This window comes from Abrus precatorius, unplaced genomic scaffold, assembly GCF_003935025.1.
Source record: "Abrus precatorius isolate BTA unplaced genomic scaffold, Abrus_2018 Scaffold3, whole genome shotgun sequence".
Taxonomy (NCBI): Eukaryota; Viridiplantae; Streptophyta; class Magnoliopsida; order Fabales; family Fabaceae; genus Abrus; species Abrus precatorius.
In genome coordinates, this window is record NW_020874373.1 from 34,555,849 (window position 1) to 34,573,848 (window position 18,000).

Genomic DNA, 18,000 nt, shown 5'->3' on the forward strand with positions numbered 1-18,000 from the left:
TTTTCATCTTATGAGAACTCTTGTGACTCGTGAGCTTTTTCACTAACCCTATCTATGTTCTCTCTTATCAAAATAAATAAATAAGCATTCATATATAAAATAGATTCACCGACACTAAGCACAATATAGACTATGATTTAGATATCTCTACTTGGAAGCCTTTTATCCAAAGGAATTCACAATTTTTATAGCTGGATACTCCATTTTTTTCAAAATGTTTGAAAATATATTTGTATGATATTTTTGTAAATGTTTATATTTACGTTTTCAAATCTTTATAATTATGATACTTGATGTATAATAAGTAAATATAAAAACGGTGCATATTAGGCTATTAACTTTGTACTAACAGAACTACTTATGATATAACATAAGCGCCCCTGTATATGCATTCATAGATTGTTTGATTTTTACTCTATTTTGGTCTTTTTATTAGGAATAAAATAATTTTTTATTTTAATTATAAAAAATATATAATAAATTTGAAATGTATTAATTTTTAAATTTTTTATTTATGTTATTAAATATACAAGCTTCTAATTACATTATTTAATATTATGAATATTTTTAAAATAAAATTTATATTTATAAAAAAATATAATTAATTTAATTATTTTCTTTAATCTTATAATTTAATTTTATTTCTTATTAAAAAGATCCAATCAAAGGGATATATGAGAAAATGTGAAGTCTTACTAGTTGAAACAAAATTTGAAGAATAGTTTTATTTTTTTTATTTAATGAAAACTTTTATATTAGTTAATTAAAGTATACAATAAATATAATTTTTAAATTAAGTATTATAAAAATCAACAATTTATACTAATGTGATAATACATGATTAAAAGAAATGTCGATGACATTTTGCAAGCTTACCTAATGTAATTGACAATTGGAGAAACTAATTAACCAAAACTTGTGTTGAAAGTTTAAAAAATTTGGTCTGAAAAACCATGGTCAAAATTTGTAACCTACATATGTTCGGGGAGCTTTTTAGGTTTGGGGAGTTACGATTGAAGTGTGAACCAGTTATTAGAAGCTGTTGTTTTGGGGCTTTAAAATGAGTTCAATTTTCAAAGAAATGAAAAATTGTTTACCTTTTAAGAACATAGTCACATGCATTGCCACCAAAATCGCATTTAGAAGCACTATCAGAGGATTATTTAACACCCCAAGAAAAGATTCCACTTAGACTATACGTTTATTTACTACTATCATTGATCACTAACTGCACAGTGCACATATTTCACATATCTATTCGTTCAAGGTCTGACACAGTGCTTCCAAAAAATTAAAAGAAAATTCATTTTTGACTAATGCTATTGCATATATATAGATGTGGACATGGTATTGAATGTTCATCAAGCATTCCTTGAGAAAATTTTCCTACTGCTACAATTATTGGATATTAATAGTGGATTTAGTTTACATTAAACTTGTCTGATGAATATGCTTGAACCTTATTTACACTTACTGTGAAGAAAAATATAATTGCAATGGAATATTATCATGTGCATTATAATTATCATATTCATTATATTTTTATAGCATGATGGGATTATTATAGGACTAAAATTTATATCATTTGTTTTTTCTGTAAAAAAAATCAAGTTTAGATAATAAGTTTTATTTTACTGTATTTTATTTGTCATTTAAAATATTAAAATATACTGATTTTTTTAAAATTTACACTAATCCCTTTGCTATTTTTACTAAATAAAATAAACAAAAATATCAATGAAATAGTGATTTTTAGCATTTTTGTAGAAAACTGAATCTAAGGCTGTAAAATAGTTACTTAATTACTCTTAAAATTTTTATAAAATAATTTAAAATTACTACTTCAAAGAATGTTGCTGTTAATTAAGCACTTGAGCATGTCTGCGGTCGAAGCTGACAATGATTGGATTTAGTTTTATGACTTTAAGATCTCAAAATTTAACACCTAAATAAAAATAATGAAAAAAAAAAACTATGTGATATGAGACAAGAACCTCGAGTGTGTGAATTATATATATACCCTCTAGCATACTGATTTTAGTTTTTACTTTAAAAAACTTCTAATCATTTCATACGGTTTGAAATATGTAAACAAAATTGGAAGACGAAGTTTAACATTCGTCTTAACATCGAAACAAATGCAAAGAAAATTCACCGTAATTTGATCACAACATCTATCTATATTGATTCCTCAAGTTTATTCTTCTGAATTTCTTTGCTCGTTGCATTATAAAACTTGAGATTATTGTAAAGGATACAATGATAAATAAAAAAAATGATTTGAGACTATCAAACATGAGTACTCAAATATTTCTCATAATATATGGCATTGATGTTACAGTTCAAGATGACTTGTTTGACTAATGCTAAAGTAATAATAAGATGATGGAACAATGAAGTTTATGTTTTCAAATGAAAGCCTTGGATTGCCTGCAATGGTTATAATTCTACATAGATCATTCAAAAGGGTTGAGAGTGAATTATTGGCATGCCAAATAGCGCATGGAAAGCAAAAGATCCAACAATTCAAAAAAGGAATAAAAAATTCATTAGAGATGTTAGGCTCATGTATCATCTTGCATTCTGCATCGTGCATTTAATTTGTTTAGTACGAGACTTCTAAAATCCTGGCCAGCTTTGCAAAATCTTATTAAGATCAAAAGATTTTTATTGCTTTTTTTTAAAAGGAACAAATTTTAAGTCACAGGCTCACCCCTTTTATGTGTAATTGGAATCGATGTTGTAGATTTATGGTACCAATTTTCTTGGTGAATTCAACGAAATCCAACAGTCCTTAGGTTATACAGTTGTCAGTGTGAATGGAAAATTTGTCGCTGAAATTGATCACACAAGCTCGGGCTGCATATATAAGCTCCTAACACAGTTTGTTAGTTGCACATTCTCATATTGTACACAAGCCAAAAGAAAAGCAAAAATAAAATAACTAGCATAGCATCTATCAGGTGACTGAATTGTACTCAGAGGAAAATAGCCAGTTTAACCATTTGCTCAAAAAATATCTTTAGTTGGGATGCACTAGTGAACTTAAACTATATATGACTACCGTCCACAATGCTAAGTTAATGAAACCTCAGCTTCCAGAAATCACAGGCTATTTTCTCTGTGGTACACCATGTTTCCACAGAGAAAACTAGACCCCAGCCATAGACCAAAAAAATATTCAAAGAAAGTGTCAACACCCAGCAGTTTATTTTAAATGCAGAAATCACTAGAGATCTAACCCCTTCCAATTAATGATTGCAAGGTATGCATAAAATATGGGGCGCCGTTCAAACCACCAAGAATTCTTGCCAAGCATGATATAAAAGAATGAAAATATTTCCATCTTTCAACCATTATCATTAGATCACATTAAACTTTCCTATCAATCCACAATTTGAAAACAATAGACTGAATAATTCCAAAACTTTGTTCTTGACTGTTTATGATACAAGACACCAGTACACCACTAGATGCCTGAACATAAGTGAGAGTGAGAGAGTGGCCATATTAAAACATAAAAGAAGAAAAGGATGAAAGCAAGAAATACTAGCTTTAGCATTCATTTGAATATCCTATCTCAAGAAATACTAACAGAAAAAGAGGATGAAAGCAAGAAATACTAGCCTTAGCATTCATTTGAATATCCTATCTCAACTTTAAACACTTTTAGTATTGGCATCAGAGACTAGCACAATAGTATAGATAACTAACAAGTTAGATCAATTTCTATAATCTGATCAAGATCAAGATGCCAAGATTATAAAGTACATTTTCTTCATGAGTTCTTTTTTTCAAAAAAGAAGTTTGGAGAATCCATTTACATGAGAAATTTACATATGGTCAATTTCAAGACAAGTTATAAAACAGTTACATTACACTGATAAGCCATCGAACATGGAAGCAGTTGAAGTTTAAGATGCACAATTTCAATGCCCTAAGCATTTTCAAGTGGCAATGTTCAGGGAAGAAAATGTCTTTTAAAATTCACCCATCAGCCACATAGATCTTCCAAACACTCCAACCCTTATTTAGAAGTTTATAACCTTTACTGAGCAGTGTACATCAGCTTTAAATCCCAGTCAAGCTGTCACATTACTGCTAGCATTATGTTTCACCATCAATTCCATTCACAAAATCTGAATTCATAGTCAGGCATGCTGTTCATGGTAACTTGTAAGATATTTAAATGATAAACAAATCAGCCCATTGTGAAGAAATAACAATATGAATGGTTAGAGAGCATGTCACTTCAAAGAAAACACGTCAAGAAGAAAATCACAGGTAAACCTCTGTTTAGTAAATGTTGATGTGCATCTGACATCATGTCAGGAGACTCTAGCTTAGTAGATAGAAGCATCAAACCTTGGCTCATAGAAACAAACTTGATTGTTGTATGACTGAAGAGCACACCCACCAATCCAAGACCAGATCTTTTTATCCACGTCATATAGAAGGCCCTTCCCTTGGTTCCAAGATGTGAAGCATATTAAATTATCCTGCCCGAAGCATTCAAATCTCTCAGCTGATAATCTCAATAAAGCACGGAAATACCGTGAGGGCATCCTACTGATCTCCACCCATGTAATTTCATTATGATCCAATTCCCAAATTCTCATACTCTGTAGAGTACTGTAAAGGCCAATCCTTCCAACAAGAAAAAGACGCTTCTGGGTACCAGCAACCAAATACCCATCCAGTAATGAGCGTGGAAACTTTGCTGGAATATGTTCCCAGTGACCTGTTTCTAGTCTATACATCATCAAACCAAGTGGTGAAAGGGTTTCCAAGTACAATCTGGAGTCACAATATGCCATCTTTGAAGAGCAGAGATTAACTGCCGGCATAATCTGATGAACTGACCAACTGTCTGTTTTTGAGTCATAAATCTCAGTTGGCAATGACTTGTCACCATAAATATCACTAGTGGCAATCACTTTAAATGACCGATCTACCCGATCAACAACCAATATCAGTTGCCTTTGCTGATTATAATGCATACTAGGCAATGCCCTCCAAGTTTGTGTGAGGGGGTTACAAACCAAGGTCTTAAACGTTAGCCCATTGTGACCAGAAAAGCAAACAAGACCACCAGAGGAGCCAACTAACCAGAATGCCCACTGTGGCAAAAATGAGAAAGGTATTCTATACCAAGTTTTCAGTGGCAAGCTGAAGACTGAAGATTGCGGGATCTGCGTGTTCTTCCAAAATGTAAGAAGACAAGGCCCATGTGATGGCACACTGGAATGGAATTTGAGAAAAGTACTATCTTGAAGCAGTGAATTCCACCGTTTACATACCGATCGAAGCCGAAAAATCAGAAATGGAGGGACCCTAGCTAAGATCTCATGCAACAAGTCCTCAGGTAACATTGCCCATATACTATCCTCCATTTGAACATCAACATGCACTGCCTTACCAAATGTGGCAAGTGTTTCCTCATCCAAACCCCTTGGCTTGGTCTTAACAACCTTCTGCCGTGAAGGGCTGGTGTTCCGGGACACAGCACGGCCCATTGGACTAGTATTCCTTGATCCTCCACTCCTTGGAGAGGAAGCTTGCTTACAGCATCTCCCATCTCCACCAAAAACTCCATTCTCTACTGATTGAGCAATACACACACTAGACCCTGATTCAGAAGAATGCCCAACACAATCCATGTCCTCTAATTCCCTCAAATCCCCAGATTAAACAAAATTTCAGATTCAGACCCCTATTCCACCCTCACACCCACCAAACAATCAAGACATTTAATTGTTTCAACCACATATACCCCTAGGCTCAAAAATCTGAAGCAGACCCAAAAATTCACCCCGGATCAAGATCCAAAATTCTCATTCACAGTCAAAATTAAGAATATTTCCAAGGCCTTGATAAACGTGTCAATAACTCAATTGAAAAAAAAAGAGATCATTTTTTTAAGCAGAGAACGGCAGAGTGTAGCTATGGTGGGGTTGAACATAAACAATTACCTCAGAATTTGGAACCATGCAGCTCCAATTGATGAGAAAAAAACTTGATAGAGCTCGAAGAATAGAGATTCTGACATCGACATAGAAGAAGGAACAACCTAACTAGGTTCAGGTTAAAGTCTCTCTCTCTCTCTTCGGCTGGATTTGATTTACTTTGTCACTATTTGACAAAGGGAACAACAAAATTCAATATTACTATAGCAGTCCCTGCTGTGTTCAGGTCCACAATACTTATCCGTAACATGTCGCCACGTCAGCATGTGATATATTATTGATTTTACATCCACTATATTATTTTTAAGGAGATAAATTTATATAATTAAAGATGATTTTTTTATTTAAAAGTATTTATTATTTTGAGAATATAAACTATAATAAAAATTTTAAATAAAATTATTTTTAAATATATAATATAAAATTTGTTTAACTTTAATTTATTTAAATGAATTATTTTTTTCAATGGCTGATTTGATTTCTCTTATTTTATACTGATATGAATAAGAAATAAGTATGAATAATTATAATCATTACTCATTGATTAGAATAAGAGAAATATAGTGTGTATATCTAAATGGGATATTTAAAGATGTTCTTTTACAATTGTATCAATTTTTATTAGTTTAAAAAATAAAACTCTTGGAATAACAATAAAGTAATCAGCAATTTTGTGTATGATGAGTCTATGATTATCATTCAATTTGTATAGGGTAGGATCCACTAACTGATTGTCACTCGTGATCAATGGGAACAGAGATTAGTGTAGAATATTACATATACTAAAAAATAAAGTTTTGGTGATGGTGGGGTTTAATGTTGGTGATCATTGTGATAATCCACTAACCTGTGGTTGCTCATTGCTCAAAGCAAAACTTAGGGAAACTGTAAAAAAAATTTATAAGAAAATACAAACTGTGTGTTTGTTTCGTTGTTGATTTTATGGATAGATTATTTTATTTATTTATTTATTTACGTTTAAATGAATAGTTCTTGCATGTTCATCGTGCATTTATTTAGTTTTAACGAGTATTTAGACACTTTGTACACTAAAGTAATGAAAATAAATAAAACTTAAAAAGCTTAGTGGATGTCCGTTTTTTAAAAAATTATTTTTTAAAACTTCTATTTCAAAAGAAAGATAAAAAAAATATATTTAGTGTATATTATTTGATTATATATTCACAATAATAATAATAAATAAACGAACAAACATAATGGAAAAGCATTGAACAGCGCACCCTCCATTTTCACACTACCAAAACCTTTACTTTCACTCCATGCCATTATATTTACAAATGCACGAATAAAGGAACAAAAGGAGCGATTAAGAAAATATATTGTTATTTTTTAAAAATAAAAGCATTATAGTATAAATATATTTCAATAATAGAATTATGATTCATAGCATTAAAACAAATCTACCAAACAAAATAAATTTTTAACCTCACTGAATAATTAAAAAGTTTGACATAATTTGAGAAGCCTAATATTCACAAATCACATCAATCAAGTTACTATTCACGGTAATACTCATCACAAAACCTAAGTTTAATTATTACACTTGACACAAATTTGATTCAAAGCCAAGCATAACTAGAATCTACAATAGTCTATGGCTACCAATTCAACAAGATTCAGTGCTTCAGCCGCTTCTGACATTGTTTTTTAATTGTAAACAGCAACGCCAACAATTTATCAGAACTAATATTGAAAGATCATTTAATCACATTTGCTTTATATGATCATATCATTCAAAACAAATAAATTCTCTGTAACGAGATGAAATAAATTACGTACAAAAGATATCGATGTTTCTGATTAATTTAATTGTTTTTGGTTGAAACTTTAATGAAGGGTCTCAGAATCTCAACCAGATTCCTGATAGTCATGATGACCCTTTCAGTTTTGCTTCCACTTTAATCTCCCTTTTCCCAAATTTTTTAGATGTAAAAAGTGTGCACGTATCTACGGACATATACGTAATACATATTCGTATATAAACAAAATGAATAAAATAAATGTTATATTATTAAGATTCTTATAAATAATAAATTCTTTATTTAAATATAATTATACTTATTGGCCTCCAACTTGATATTAAAGATTTAGTTGAAATGACTTATCAATTGAATATCTATATTTGTATACACATAAAATATATTTAAAATTATTTTATGATGAGATAAATTTTATTTTACATTTTTATAATGATATTTTTAATATATTAATTTGTAATAATATCATACAATATTAATTTATATTATAAAATATTATGACATTTTTTATACTCAATATATATAAATATTTATGAATGCTCATAAATACTCGCTATGCTGAGGGATTATTACCCTAGCCCATTCGACCCTCGACATTCTTAGTTATTTATTTTTTTCTACTTCTTAGTTTTTTTTATCGTCGAAATAAACTACTAGAATTTTTATTTTAAGTATGAGATAATTATTTTATATATTTTATTATTCATATAATTATATTGTTGTTTTATGACATATATTTTATTCATGTAAACAAAAATTTATTGTTTGATTTTTTTCATTAATGTTGAAATTATTTAAAAAATATTAAATATAAACTATCACTGAAATATACTCCTTCAAAAATCATAAATATTTTATATTTACTTATATTTAAAAAAAAAAACAAGTAGAATAAAAATACTTGGTAGCTAAAAGAAGAGTTTAATTATGGTGGAATTGTGAATCATGTAAGAATATTTGTTTGCTAGTGGCACTAATTGCAACAATAACACGTGACAATGAGAGTATTGGAAAGCAAATTGGCCACACCTACAATTCTGGCAAGTAGGTGGCAGCATAGTATTAAGATAAGAAGCTAAAACCTTGTAATCAAGCTATGAAATGAAGTACTCTGTGACCCAGAGATCAAGTACCATTCTGATAATTCAATTTCGCTACTTCAAAATATTGTTTAATTAAAGAAACACTTCACATAAGCTTTAAATCTTTAATTATAAACAAATTTAGTTATGAACCATTATTTAACATTTGTTAAGAGAATCCTATCTTGATTTGGATGCAATGATTTAATAAAAAGAAGAGAAAGTAATTTAGTATTAAAAAAATGATTTGAAAGGAGAGAAAATAATGGAGGGAAGAAAAGCATAAAAGCACGATGAGAAAAATGAAAGTGATGATAGCATGCCCCCAAGGGGACACGTGTTGGATACTAATAGCGTGTGAGTGTCACCAAATAGCAATGCTTCTTCAAACATCACCATCACCATCACCCAATTCACACACTCACACGTGCTCCTCTCTTCTCCTTTCACTTCCCTTTTTATTTTCAAATTTCGACAATCAATAATTATTAATTAATTAATTAATGGGGGCAGTGACGTCGTCGATGGCCGCCAAGTTCGCCTTCTTTCCGCCCAATCCGGCGTCTTATCGGGTGGGGGTCGACGAACTCACGGGGAACCCTAAGATGACCGGTTTGAACACCAGGGAAAACGTCGATGTTTTGAAGCTCTGCACTAAGAGAGGAAACAGCATCGTCGCCATGTACATCAGAAACCCTTCCGCTTCGTTGACCATCCTCTATTCTCACGGTAACGCCGCCGATCTGGGTCAGATGTACGAGTTGTTCTCCGAACTCAGTCTTCACCTCCGAGTCAACCTCTTCGGGTCAGCACTCGCTCGTGTTTTTTAGTTTTTTTAAATTTCTTGTTATTTCGCCATTTCTTAATTTTATTTTTGTTTTGTAGTTATGACTATTCTGGCTATGGACAATCCTCTGGGAAGGTAAACGTGCTTTCTGTTGTTTCAATTTGCTACTTTCTTACTATTTTGGGGTTTATTTATACGGTTTTCTAGTTACAGCTCCGTAATCGTTGGAGTGTTCCTAATGATTTGACTGCAATGTACTGCGATTACTCATTTTGACAGAGAGAGATTTGGATGGCGTAATGCTCCTTTAACTTACTATGTTTGGAGGGATATGAAGATATATATTTTTTAAATTAAGTAAATATTTTCCTTATTTGATAACTTTTTACATGATCAATAAATTGAAATATTATTGATTTCTTTTTATAAACATATTCCATATATATATATATATATATATTTGCTAGGATGTGTCTAGATAATTTTGAGTTTGCTTAATATTTATTATTATCCTCGTATTATTAGTTTGAGCCGAAAATAGAATAACTTTTATACTTATTTTCCTCTCATATAGCCGCACATCTTCATCGTATTATGATAGTACGTCTTATGGATGGATTGAAATCGAATCAAAGAGTTTTAGTTTGCTGAATTATTTTAGTTAATGCTAAAATTTCTTTAATTGACATTATTATTAATGAATTGTTTATATTCATCATTCGAGAAACGTTTTTATTGATTAAATTAATTTTTAATATTTTGTCAAGTGTAAAGTTTCAAATTATTGTAATTCATATTTTTTTACCTGTAATTTTTTTTTTAAATTTATATTTTCACATTAAAAATATTTTTTTAAAATTTTCTTTTGATTAGATAACCAATTAAAGAAAAAAAAATGATTGGATATTGAAAACATTAAGACATATGTTGTTGAGCAAGACAAATGGTTGCATGAGAAGGGAAGTAGGTGCGGCGGATGTCCTCTTAGGTGTAAAGATTATCCCAAATTCAATAATGTCGAATTTATAATATAGGGTGGCTTATTGCTTCTTTTTGAGCCATTATTTTCAGATAATTATAACATTGCTTAATATTTGTTCGAATATGAGCGTGAGTTGAACAATGTAATGTTTTTTGTACAGCCTAGTGAGCAGAACACATATGCAGATATAGAAGCTGCATATAAATGTCTGGTAGAAATGTATGGAGCAAAAGAGGAAGATATTATTCTGTATGGACAATCTGTTGGCAGTGGACCCACTACAGATTTGGCTACTCGTTTACCAAACCTGAGGGCTGTGATTCTCCACAGTCCCATCTTATCTGGTCTTCGGGTCATGTATCCTGTGAAGCGGACATACTGGTTTGACATTTATAAGGTTTAGTCTCTGCCAAAGATAAATTGGTTACTCACAATGTTCAATTTGGGTCTGCAATTATTTTTTTTCACTACTTCAATTTTATGATGTTTTCCTGTTTTTTTGTGCAGAACATTGATAAAATTCCCTTGGTCAATTGTCCAGTTCTGATAATTCATGTGAGTATACTTGTTTCTATTTAATATACGATGTGCCATTGGACAGAAGGGATTAATAGTTTTATGCAATGGCATTTTTCTAGTTTTCTGTTACATCCTGCTTTGGATTACACCTAATTTTCTTTTTATACATACCCTCGTCATTCTTGGTAATAAATTGACTGAACCTTATTCAGCTGTATTGGTCTGTTAATATTATTTGGAGCCATCTGATTAGAAATTTCTCCCTCAGCATTGAGAAATCCTTGACCATTGTCTTTGTCGATGCCCATCTAGGCCTCTTATAAGTACTTTTCAAATATTATGTATGTGGTTGTGTCAAGCATGCCCAAGTACATTGATGGGAAATTGGAACTAGAAGTCTATAATGCTGTTTTAATTGAAAATATCTATGATTTCCTTCTTCTGCTACCTGCTGATGTCATTGTGATATCAGTATAAGATAAGGATTATATGCTGCCCAAGCTTTCTTACTAAAATGCACCTCAGTGATTGGTAGACTATCATACATCACTTGCTTGCACCAATATGTTCCTATAATCCTTTAATAGATCGATGATAGGTTGATGTTACGGTCATTCACTGAAACTTTCTGATTGCCTTATGGAATAAGGAATTATTATGGTTTCTAGCTCACTCTTCACATAACATGAAGTTTACTTCTTTTTTTCCTCTTATTTTTGTTATTAGCATGTGGTTCAGATTGGAAAGAGAGAGAGCCTTAAAACTTTAAATTGTACATTGATGTATCAATGTCAATTCACTTTTGTTATTTCAATCAATTAAAAAAACAAGTTTTGAATGTTTCATGTGGAAACTATCTGCAAATGTCCATTGTCTTTACTCTGTAAGCTAATAACTATCTATGGAGATTACCATTACTAAAAGGTGTAATGAATTATCACTCTTGCACAGTTTTTCAGTGATTTAGGTTCTTACATGCAGTTCATAATTGCAAATCATAAAACTCACATTATGTTAGCATATGCTTTCCTATGTTGTTTGCACTAGTTTAAAGCATACTTAATGTTTAATTAGGCTATAAAATGGAAATTATCCTTAACGTTTACATATTTGAACCTGTTAATAGGTTAGAATTCTTTGTTCCCTGATCGAGTGTTTTCTTACATGCCTATTCAATAGCCTAGTGCAATCGTTGCATAAATTTCAACTTTCAAGCCTGTTTATATATAACTAAGATGGTTCCTTTGTGTTGGCATATGTACCTTTCAGGGAACAGCTGATGATGTAGTAGATTGCTCCCATGGCAAGCAACTTTGGGAACATTGCAAACAAAAGTATGAACCCCTATGGGTTAAAGGAGGAAATCATTGTAACCTGGAGCTATACCCTCAATATATAAAGCACCTCAAAAAATTTATTGCAGCTATTGAGAAGTCATCGCATCAAAAAACTGGATATGGACATGTTCCTGATCAACTGGACAAACCACGGAGTAGCTCGGATTTTAGAGAGAAACCTAGACCCAGCATGGATTTAAGGGAGAATTTGAGACGTAGCATTGACTTGAAGGAAAAGCCTAGGGCTAGTACAGACCATAAAGAAAAATCAAGAGCTGGCACAGAAAGGAAAGATAAATCAAGAAAGAGTATAGATCGCCCTGAGAAACCATATAATGGAGCAGACATTCCTGAGAAAGCTAGAAACAGCATTGACCGGTCAGTTACAGACCATGTCCAATGTGCTAATTTCATTTGTGCTAATGTTGTTTCTGACTCTGACTATTTTTCTACATTGTGATTGCAGTTTTGGGGAGATGGTGAGATCAGTTGGATTATGCAATATTGATTGTTTCAGGCCCACGGCAACTCATGCATAAAGATGACAAAGCTTGTATTCTTATTGATTATTTGATTGGTTGATGGGTTGTATGGGTGATAGAAAATGTTCTGTTGTGTCCGATTTATTTTCTAAAGTAATAGATGAAAAAGTATTTAACCGGGTAGATCATGTGCCATTAAATCTTCTAAGTTCATAATCTAACCTGTGTCTTTAGCATGCTAGCATAGTCCGAGTAAGTGAGTCTATTTTTTCAGTTTGGTGTTGCTATATAAACAACGCTTCACTCGGACAAAAAGTCAAGTTTTGCACTATTAGATTTACTTCTGCACTTTTGCAATGTTACAGCAACATTTTCCAGCACGAAAACATATTTTATCCAACTGCTCTGCATTACTGTTGTTTCTTTGATGTTTTCTATTAAATATTGTTCATATAGAATTTTCCTATGAAGATGTGGTACTCTCTTGTCCGCTTCCTATCAAGGGTCAATTTGATTTATATTAATGTATAAATTGTTGAGATTTAGACTTATTTTAACTATTAGGACATAGGTTTCAATAAAATAAATATTTTATGTAAAGTGTGCAATGATACACAATAAAAAAGTTTTTATTACGAGCATTTAAATATACGTTAAAAAACTTATAAACGTGGATTTAATGCAAAAGTAACTAATAATGTTGAAATAAATGTGAATTCATGATTAATCAAACTTAAAATTAAACATGTATTTAATCTTATCAAGGCATTGACTTTTTGTAATTTTTAATTATTATTATTATTATTATTATTATTATTATTATTATTATATATATATATATATATATATATTGTGCTATTGAATATTTGATATAATATTTTTCAGAATAATTGGAATATTTAATAAAAGATTAATGCTTTGATTTTGGAATTTATATATTTATTTTATGAACACTTAATAATAAATTCTAAAAACGCTTTTTCGTAATCTTTAAAATAAAAAGTCCTTAAACTAGTCTGTTATGGAAAATTCATGGTGCATAACAAACTAATTTGATAAATATGATCCAATATGACTTCAATGAGTCCAAAAGAGGCGAGATCATTGTGGTGCACCGATCAAATTGGTACAATATTGGTGCATTCAAGATTAAGGTTTCATTTGAACATTGTCAATGTTGAGTTTCAACAGTGTATCAGAATTTTAAATAATTTAACTAATTAAAATGAGAGATTAAATTAGATATTTTTTAAATATTTGTTTTTACTTAAGTTGTGAAATTTTTATATTTTAGTGAAAATGATATTTGCCTTTAAATTTTGTTTAATTTTTTATGGCTTATATATGAAATTAAATAGGTCAAGAAGACTCAATTTAAAACACAGTTCTTGGTAAGAGTTCTAGAAAAATTTAACAATTTTATAACAAAAGAGTTAACTTAAAACAAATATATTAAAAAACTAATAAACATAAAGAGTTAAACGACAAATTTAAAATAAACAAGTCAAAGAAACAAATTCATAACCTTATCTATCTTTTAAGTAATAAAAATATTTAATGACATTTTTTGTCAAATTTATTTTTACCAAATATTATTAAAATAATACTAATACGATACCCTTTTAAATAAAGAATAAACACAAAAGAGTGAAAAATGAAAGGGGAAAATAACCAAGGAAACATCAATAAGAATATTATTAGCACATCTTTTTAATTTTTGAGTAGCTGACAAATAACCGAAGAACACAAAAAATACTATTCTTCATACTTAATTGCATTTTACTTGGGAAGAAATAGGTTGAAATGGATATTGGGGTTGCCATGCATACAAAAACACGACACTCTCAGAGGGAGAAATGGAATTGCCATTTTTGAGAAGGCATTCACTACCAGAAATGCTCAAAATTGATGGATCCACTGATTCATATGTTTGAAATCCATTGCATTTGAGCTTCACTTGATACTGAGTACACCTACAATTATTAGTGATGGTCACTTTCCACACTGGCATGCCATGTGCCCATTTTTCTGTTCTTAATTGACCAATGCTAATGTTCTCAAAAGAACAATTATCCCCATAAGCTGCAATATGAGCAATAAATTAAACATTAAAAGGTAAAATAAAAGATTTTTGACATCTTTAGGACACAAACTAAAACAATAAAATCAGCTTACAAGAATAATATGATATGTTAAGTTTGATAAAAATAAATAAATTTATTATGATTTTTAACAGTAAAAATTACCTATTAAATTAGTTAAAAAAAACACTGATTAGTAAAACTAAAAGAACATACACATAATTTCAATAAAAGAATGAAATTACCTCTGAAAATTATGAGAAGGGAGAAAATGATGTAGAGAGATTTAACGATGGAGGCCATTTGAGATAGCACTAGTGTTCTAACTCTCTTTCTCAGCTGAGAAAAAAGAGTTCATTGTCAACCAATATATAGGGCCACTAATAATAACCCATTTAAGGAGTGATTTACCTGAATTTAATTTTATTGAATGAGTTAAAAGGTAAACTAGGAAGCTGCTAAAAAAATGCAGAATTATTTGATTGGAAAATCATTACAATAAATTTACACTATAACTAGTAATACACCACATTAATTGTTAAAATTAGAAATATTAGGTGTTTTAATTTTTAAAAATATTATTTTATTTATAAACTTATCAAATATGTAATAATAATTATTTAAAAATTAAAATAATTATCATTTTTTAATTTCATGAACTAAATTAACCTATATATGCCATATAAAAATTAACCAAAATTAGAAATTTTAATTCTATTTTGCATTAATTTTCTGCATTTTCCAGTGAGATTAGGATCAGCAATTACTCTGTTTATTTTACCCACTCTATTTTCTAAACTTGCAAGGGATCAGATAAGTAATCAGCATTAAATACAAATTATAATTTTAATTTTTAAATTAGAATTAAAATTATAATAGGTATTTATAATAGTCCATTAAAGTTAGAATTTGTAGACTAAACCACTTATTTTTAAAAGAGTATGTTAACGAGTTATAATTTAAATTTTTTTAAATATAATTTGTTAAAATATTTATTTTATTTAAAAATTAATAAATATCTTCCTTTTTTTCATTATATATATATATATATATATATATTTATATAAATAAATATGAGTGATAAAATTATATTAATATGTTATATTAATTATTAATAATAAGGTTTTAATTACAAAGAAAAATATAAATATGAATAAATTATTAATGATATATTTTTTATTATTAGGTATATGATGTACAATTTCATTATTGGAAAATTTCAAGTCACAGGAGTTTTTGAGTCGTAGGTAATGAGTTTTTCGTTCTCACATATGATTACATTATTTTAGCATGAACTCAAAAGTTTATGCACTCTTAATTCCATCAATTTTTTTACTTTTTTCCTTCTATTATATATTTTGCTAAATGTTAATGTTAATTGATAATTCTTTTATCACGAACTTTTTCTAATAATTGAAGGCCATGTCTGAAAAAGTTATTGACCAAAATGAATATAATGTCTCAGTAGGTAGAGTCAAATTTTATATACTAGTATTTATTTTCTTTATAGTTATCCTTATAAATTTTATTTTTTTATAATTTTATTTTAAAAATATAATTGTATTTCAACATTTAAATAACAATATGATATGCTATGCAAGATATATTTTTGAAATATAATTGATTAAATTTTAAAAAAATGGAATAATGAGAAAAAAAATTTAAAAATTAGATGACAGTAAAATTTTTTGTTTATATAAATACTACACCTTCAACTTATATATATTTGTGATAAGTTTCTAGAATTTTTTTTAAAAAATATCTCTTAAGATTTTTAAAATTTTTAAATATCTCTCAAATGTTCAAACTCTAGATTTTTCTACCACAATCATTTGTCTTACATGTTGTAAGATTTTTATTACAATTATTAAGAGTTTTAGTTATTATAATTCTCAATAAGATTTTAGAGGTCTCTTAATAATTACTAACATAATCTTCATTTTCTTTTATAATATCTAAATGCTACTTTTTTTATTTAGTAGGTAAAAATGTAAATATATGATTACAACAATTAAAATACAAAACTTAAGTGTAATCTCTTAATAATGAACTATTGTTTTTTAATTAAAATTTTATTACATAAATCTAATTTAAATTTTAATATCAATTTTTTTTTTACAAATCATCAATAATTTTTTTATTAGAAAATAATACTATAAATAGTTAAAATACTTGATTAATACAAGAGATATACAGGAGATTGAAAAAAAAATAAAAAACAATTTAACTTTTAGTTTAGACAATTTTTTTTAGTAATCATATAAAAAAAAGTATATTTTATAATTTTAATTTTTGTTATTTTGAGGTACTTGGTGTTGATTGTTTTTAGCAATGTTGTAATTGTAAAACTATGAGGGAATCTAAATTTTTTCTAGTTTGTAAGAGAATTAGATATTAAGTTTTTTTTTTCTTAAGCAAATTTTGTGTCGCTTAAATAGTTTAATGAGAATATGAAGCGAATATTGTATAGAAAGCAGTCTAAGGAGTAAATGAATACAGTAATCACTTAAGGGAATAATACAAATGCGAAGTAAAAATTAGATAAGAAACATAATTTCAAACCTTAAAATTGTTTAAGCGAAGTACAAAGTTTAAGCAAAATTAACTTCACTTAAGTGAGAGTGATTTGCCTTAAACAAAATTGGATAGAAAGCATACATTTTCATACTATTCAAAATAGTTTAAGCGAGGCAAATGATTTAAGTAAATTTTACTTCACTTAAGCGAGAGTAATTTGGTTTAAGTAAAAATTGGACAAAGGGTAATGTTTAACAATTTATGCAAAGTGGATTTTAAGTGAATACATAATCACTTAGCGGATTATGTGGCGCTTAAGTGAATTTAGATGCACTTAAGCAAATTTAGATACGCTAACCAAAGAAAAATTAGATGGTTAATAAAGATGTAGAAATTAACTTATTCATTGGTAAATGAATTAATATATACCTCAAAATGTTAGATTTGTAATTGACTTCTTATTGGAGCA

At 29.1% G+C, this 18,000-nt stretch overlaps 2 protein-coding genes across 2 annotated transcripts; one reads left to right on the forward strand and one right to left on the reverse strand.

Annotated features, from left to right (window-relative positions):
- Positions 1-3,615: 3,615 nt before the first annotated feature.
- Positions 3,616-6,128, reverse strand: LOC113862824 (F-box/kelch-repeat protein At5g15710). The gene has a single exon (XM_027496053.1). The coding sequence runs from the start codon at positions 5,658-5,660 to the stop codon at positions 4,344-4,346; it is 1,317 nt and encodes a 438-aa protein (XP_027351854.1). The 5' UTR covers positions 5,661-6,128; the 3' UTR covers positions 3,616-4,343.
- Positions 6,129-9,316: 3,188 nt separating this feature from the next.
- On the forward strand, positions 9,317-13,350 carry LOC113862805 (alpha/beta hydrolase domain-containing protein 17B). Its single transcript, XM_027496012.1, has 6 exons — positions 9,317-9,631; positions 9,712-9,748; positions 10,756-10,992; positions 11,103-11,150; positions 12,384-12,829; positions 12,918-13,350. Exons 1-6 carry the CDS (start codon positions 9,330-9,332, stop codon positions 12,988-12,990), a joined length of 1,143 nt encoding a protein of 380 aa, XP_027351813.1. The 5' UTR covers positions 9,317-9,329; the 3' UTR covers positions 12,991-13,350.
- Positions 13,351-18,000: the final 4,650 nt, after the last annotated feature.

Excerpts from the sequence above, each read along its gene's own strand:
- LOC113862805 (XM_027496012.1), top strand. The coding sequence starts at position 9,330 with ATGGGGGCAGTGACGTCGTCGATGGCCGCCAAGTTCGCCTTCTTTCCG. Across the intron at positions 10,993-11,102 it reads ACTGGTTTGACATTTATAAG|AACATTGATAAAATTCCCTT; the intron begins GTTTAGTCTCTG and ends TTTTTTGTGCAG. Across the intron at positions 12,830-12,917 it reads GCTAGAAACAGCATTGACCG|TTTTGGGGAGATGGTGAGAT; the intron begins GTCAGTTACAGA and ends TTGTGATTGCAG.
- LOC113862824 (XM_027496053.1), bottom strand. The coding sequence starts at position 5,660 with ATGGATTGTGTTGGGCATTCTTCTGAATCAGGGTCTAGTGTGTGTATT.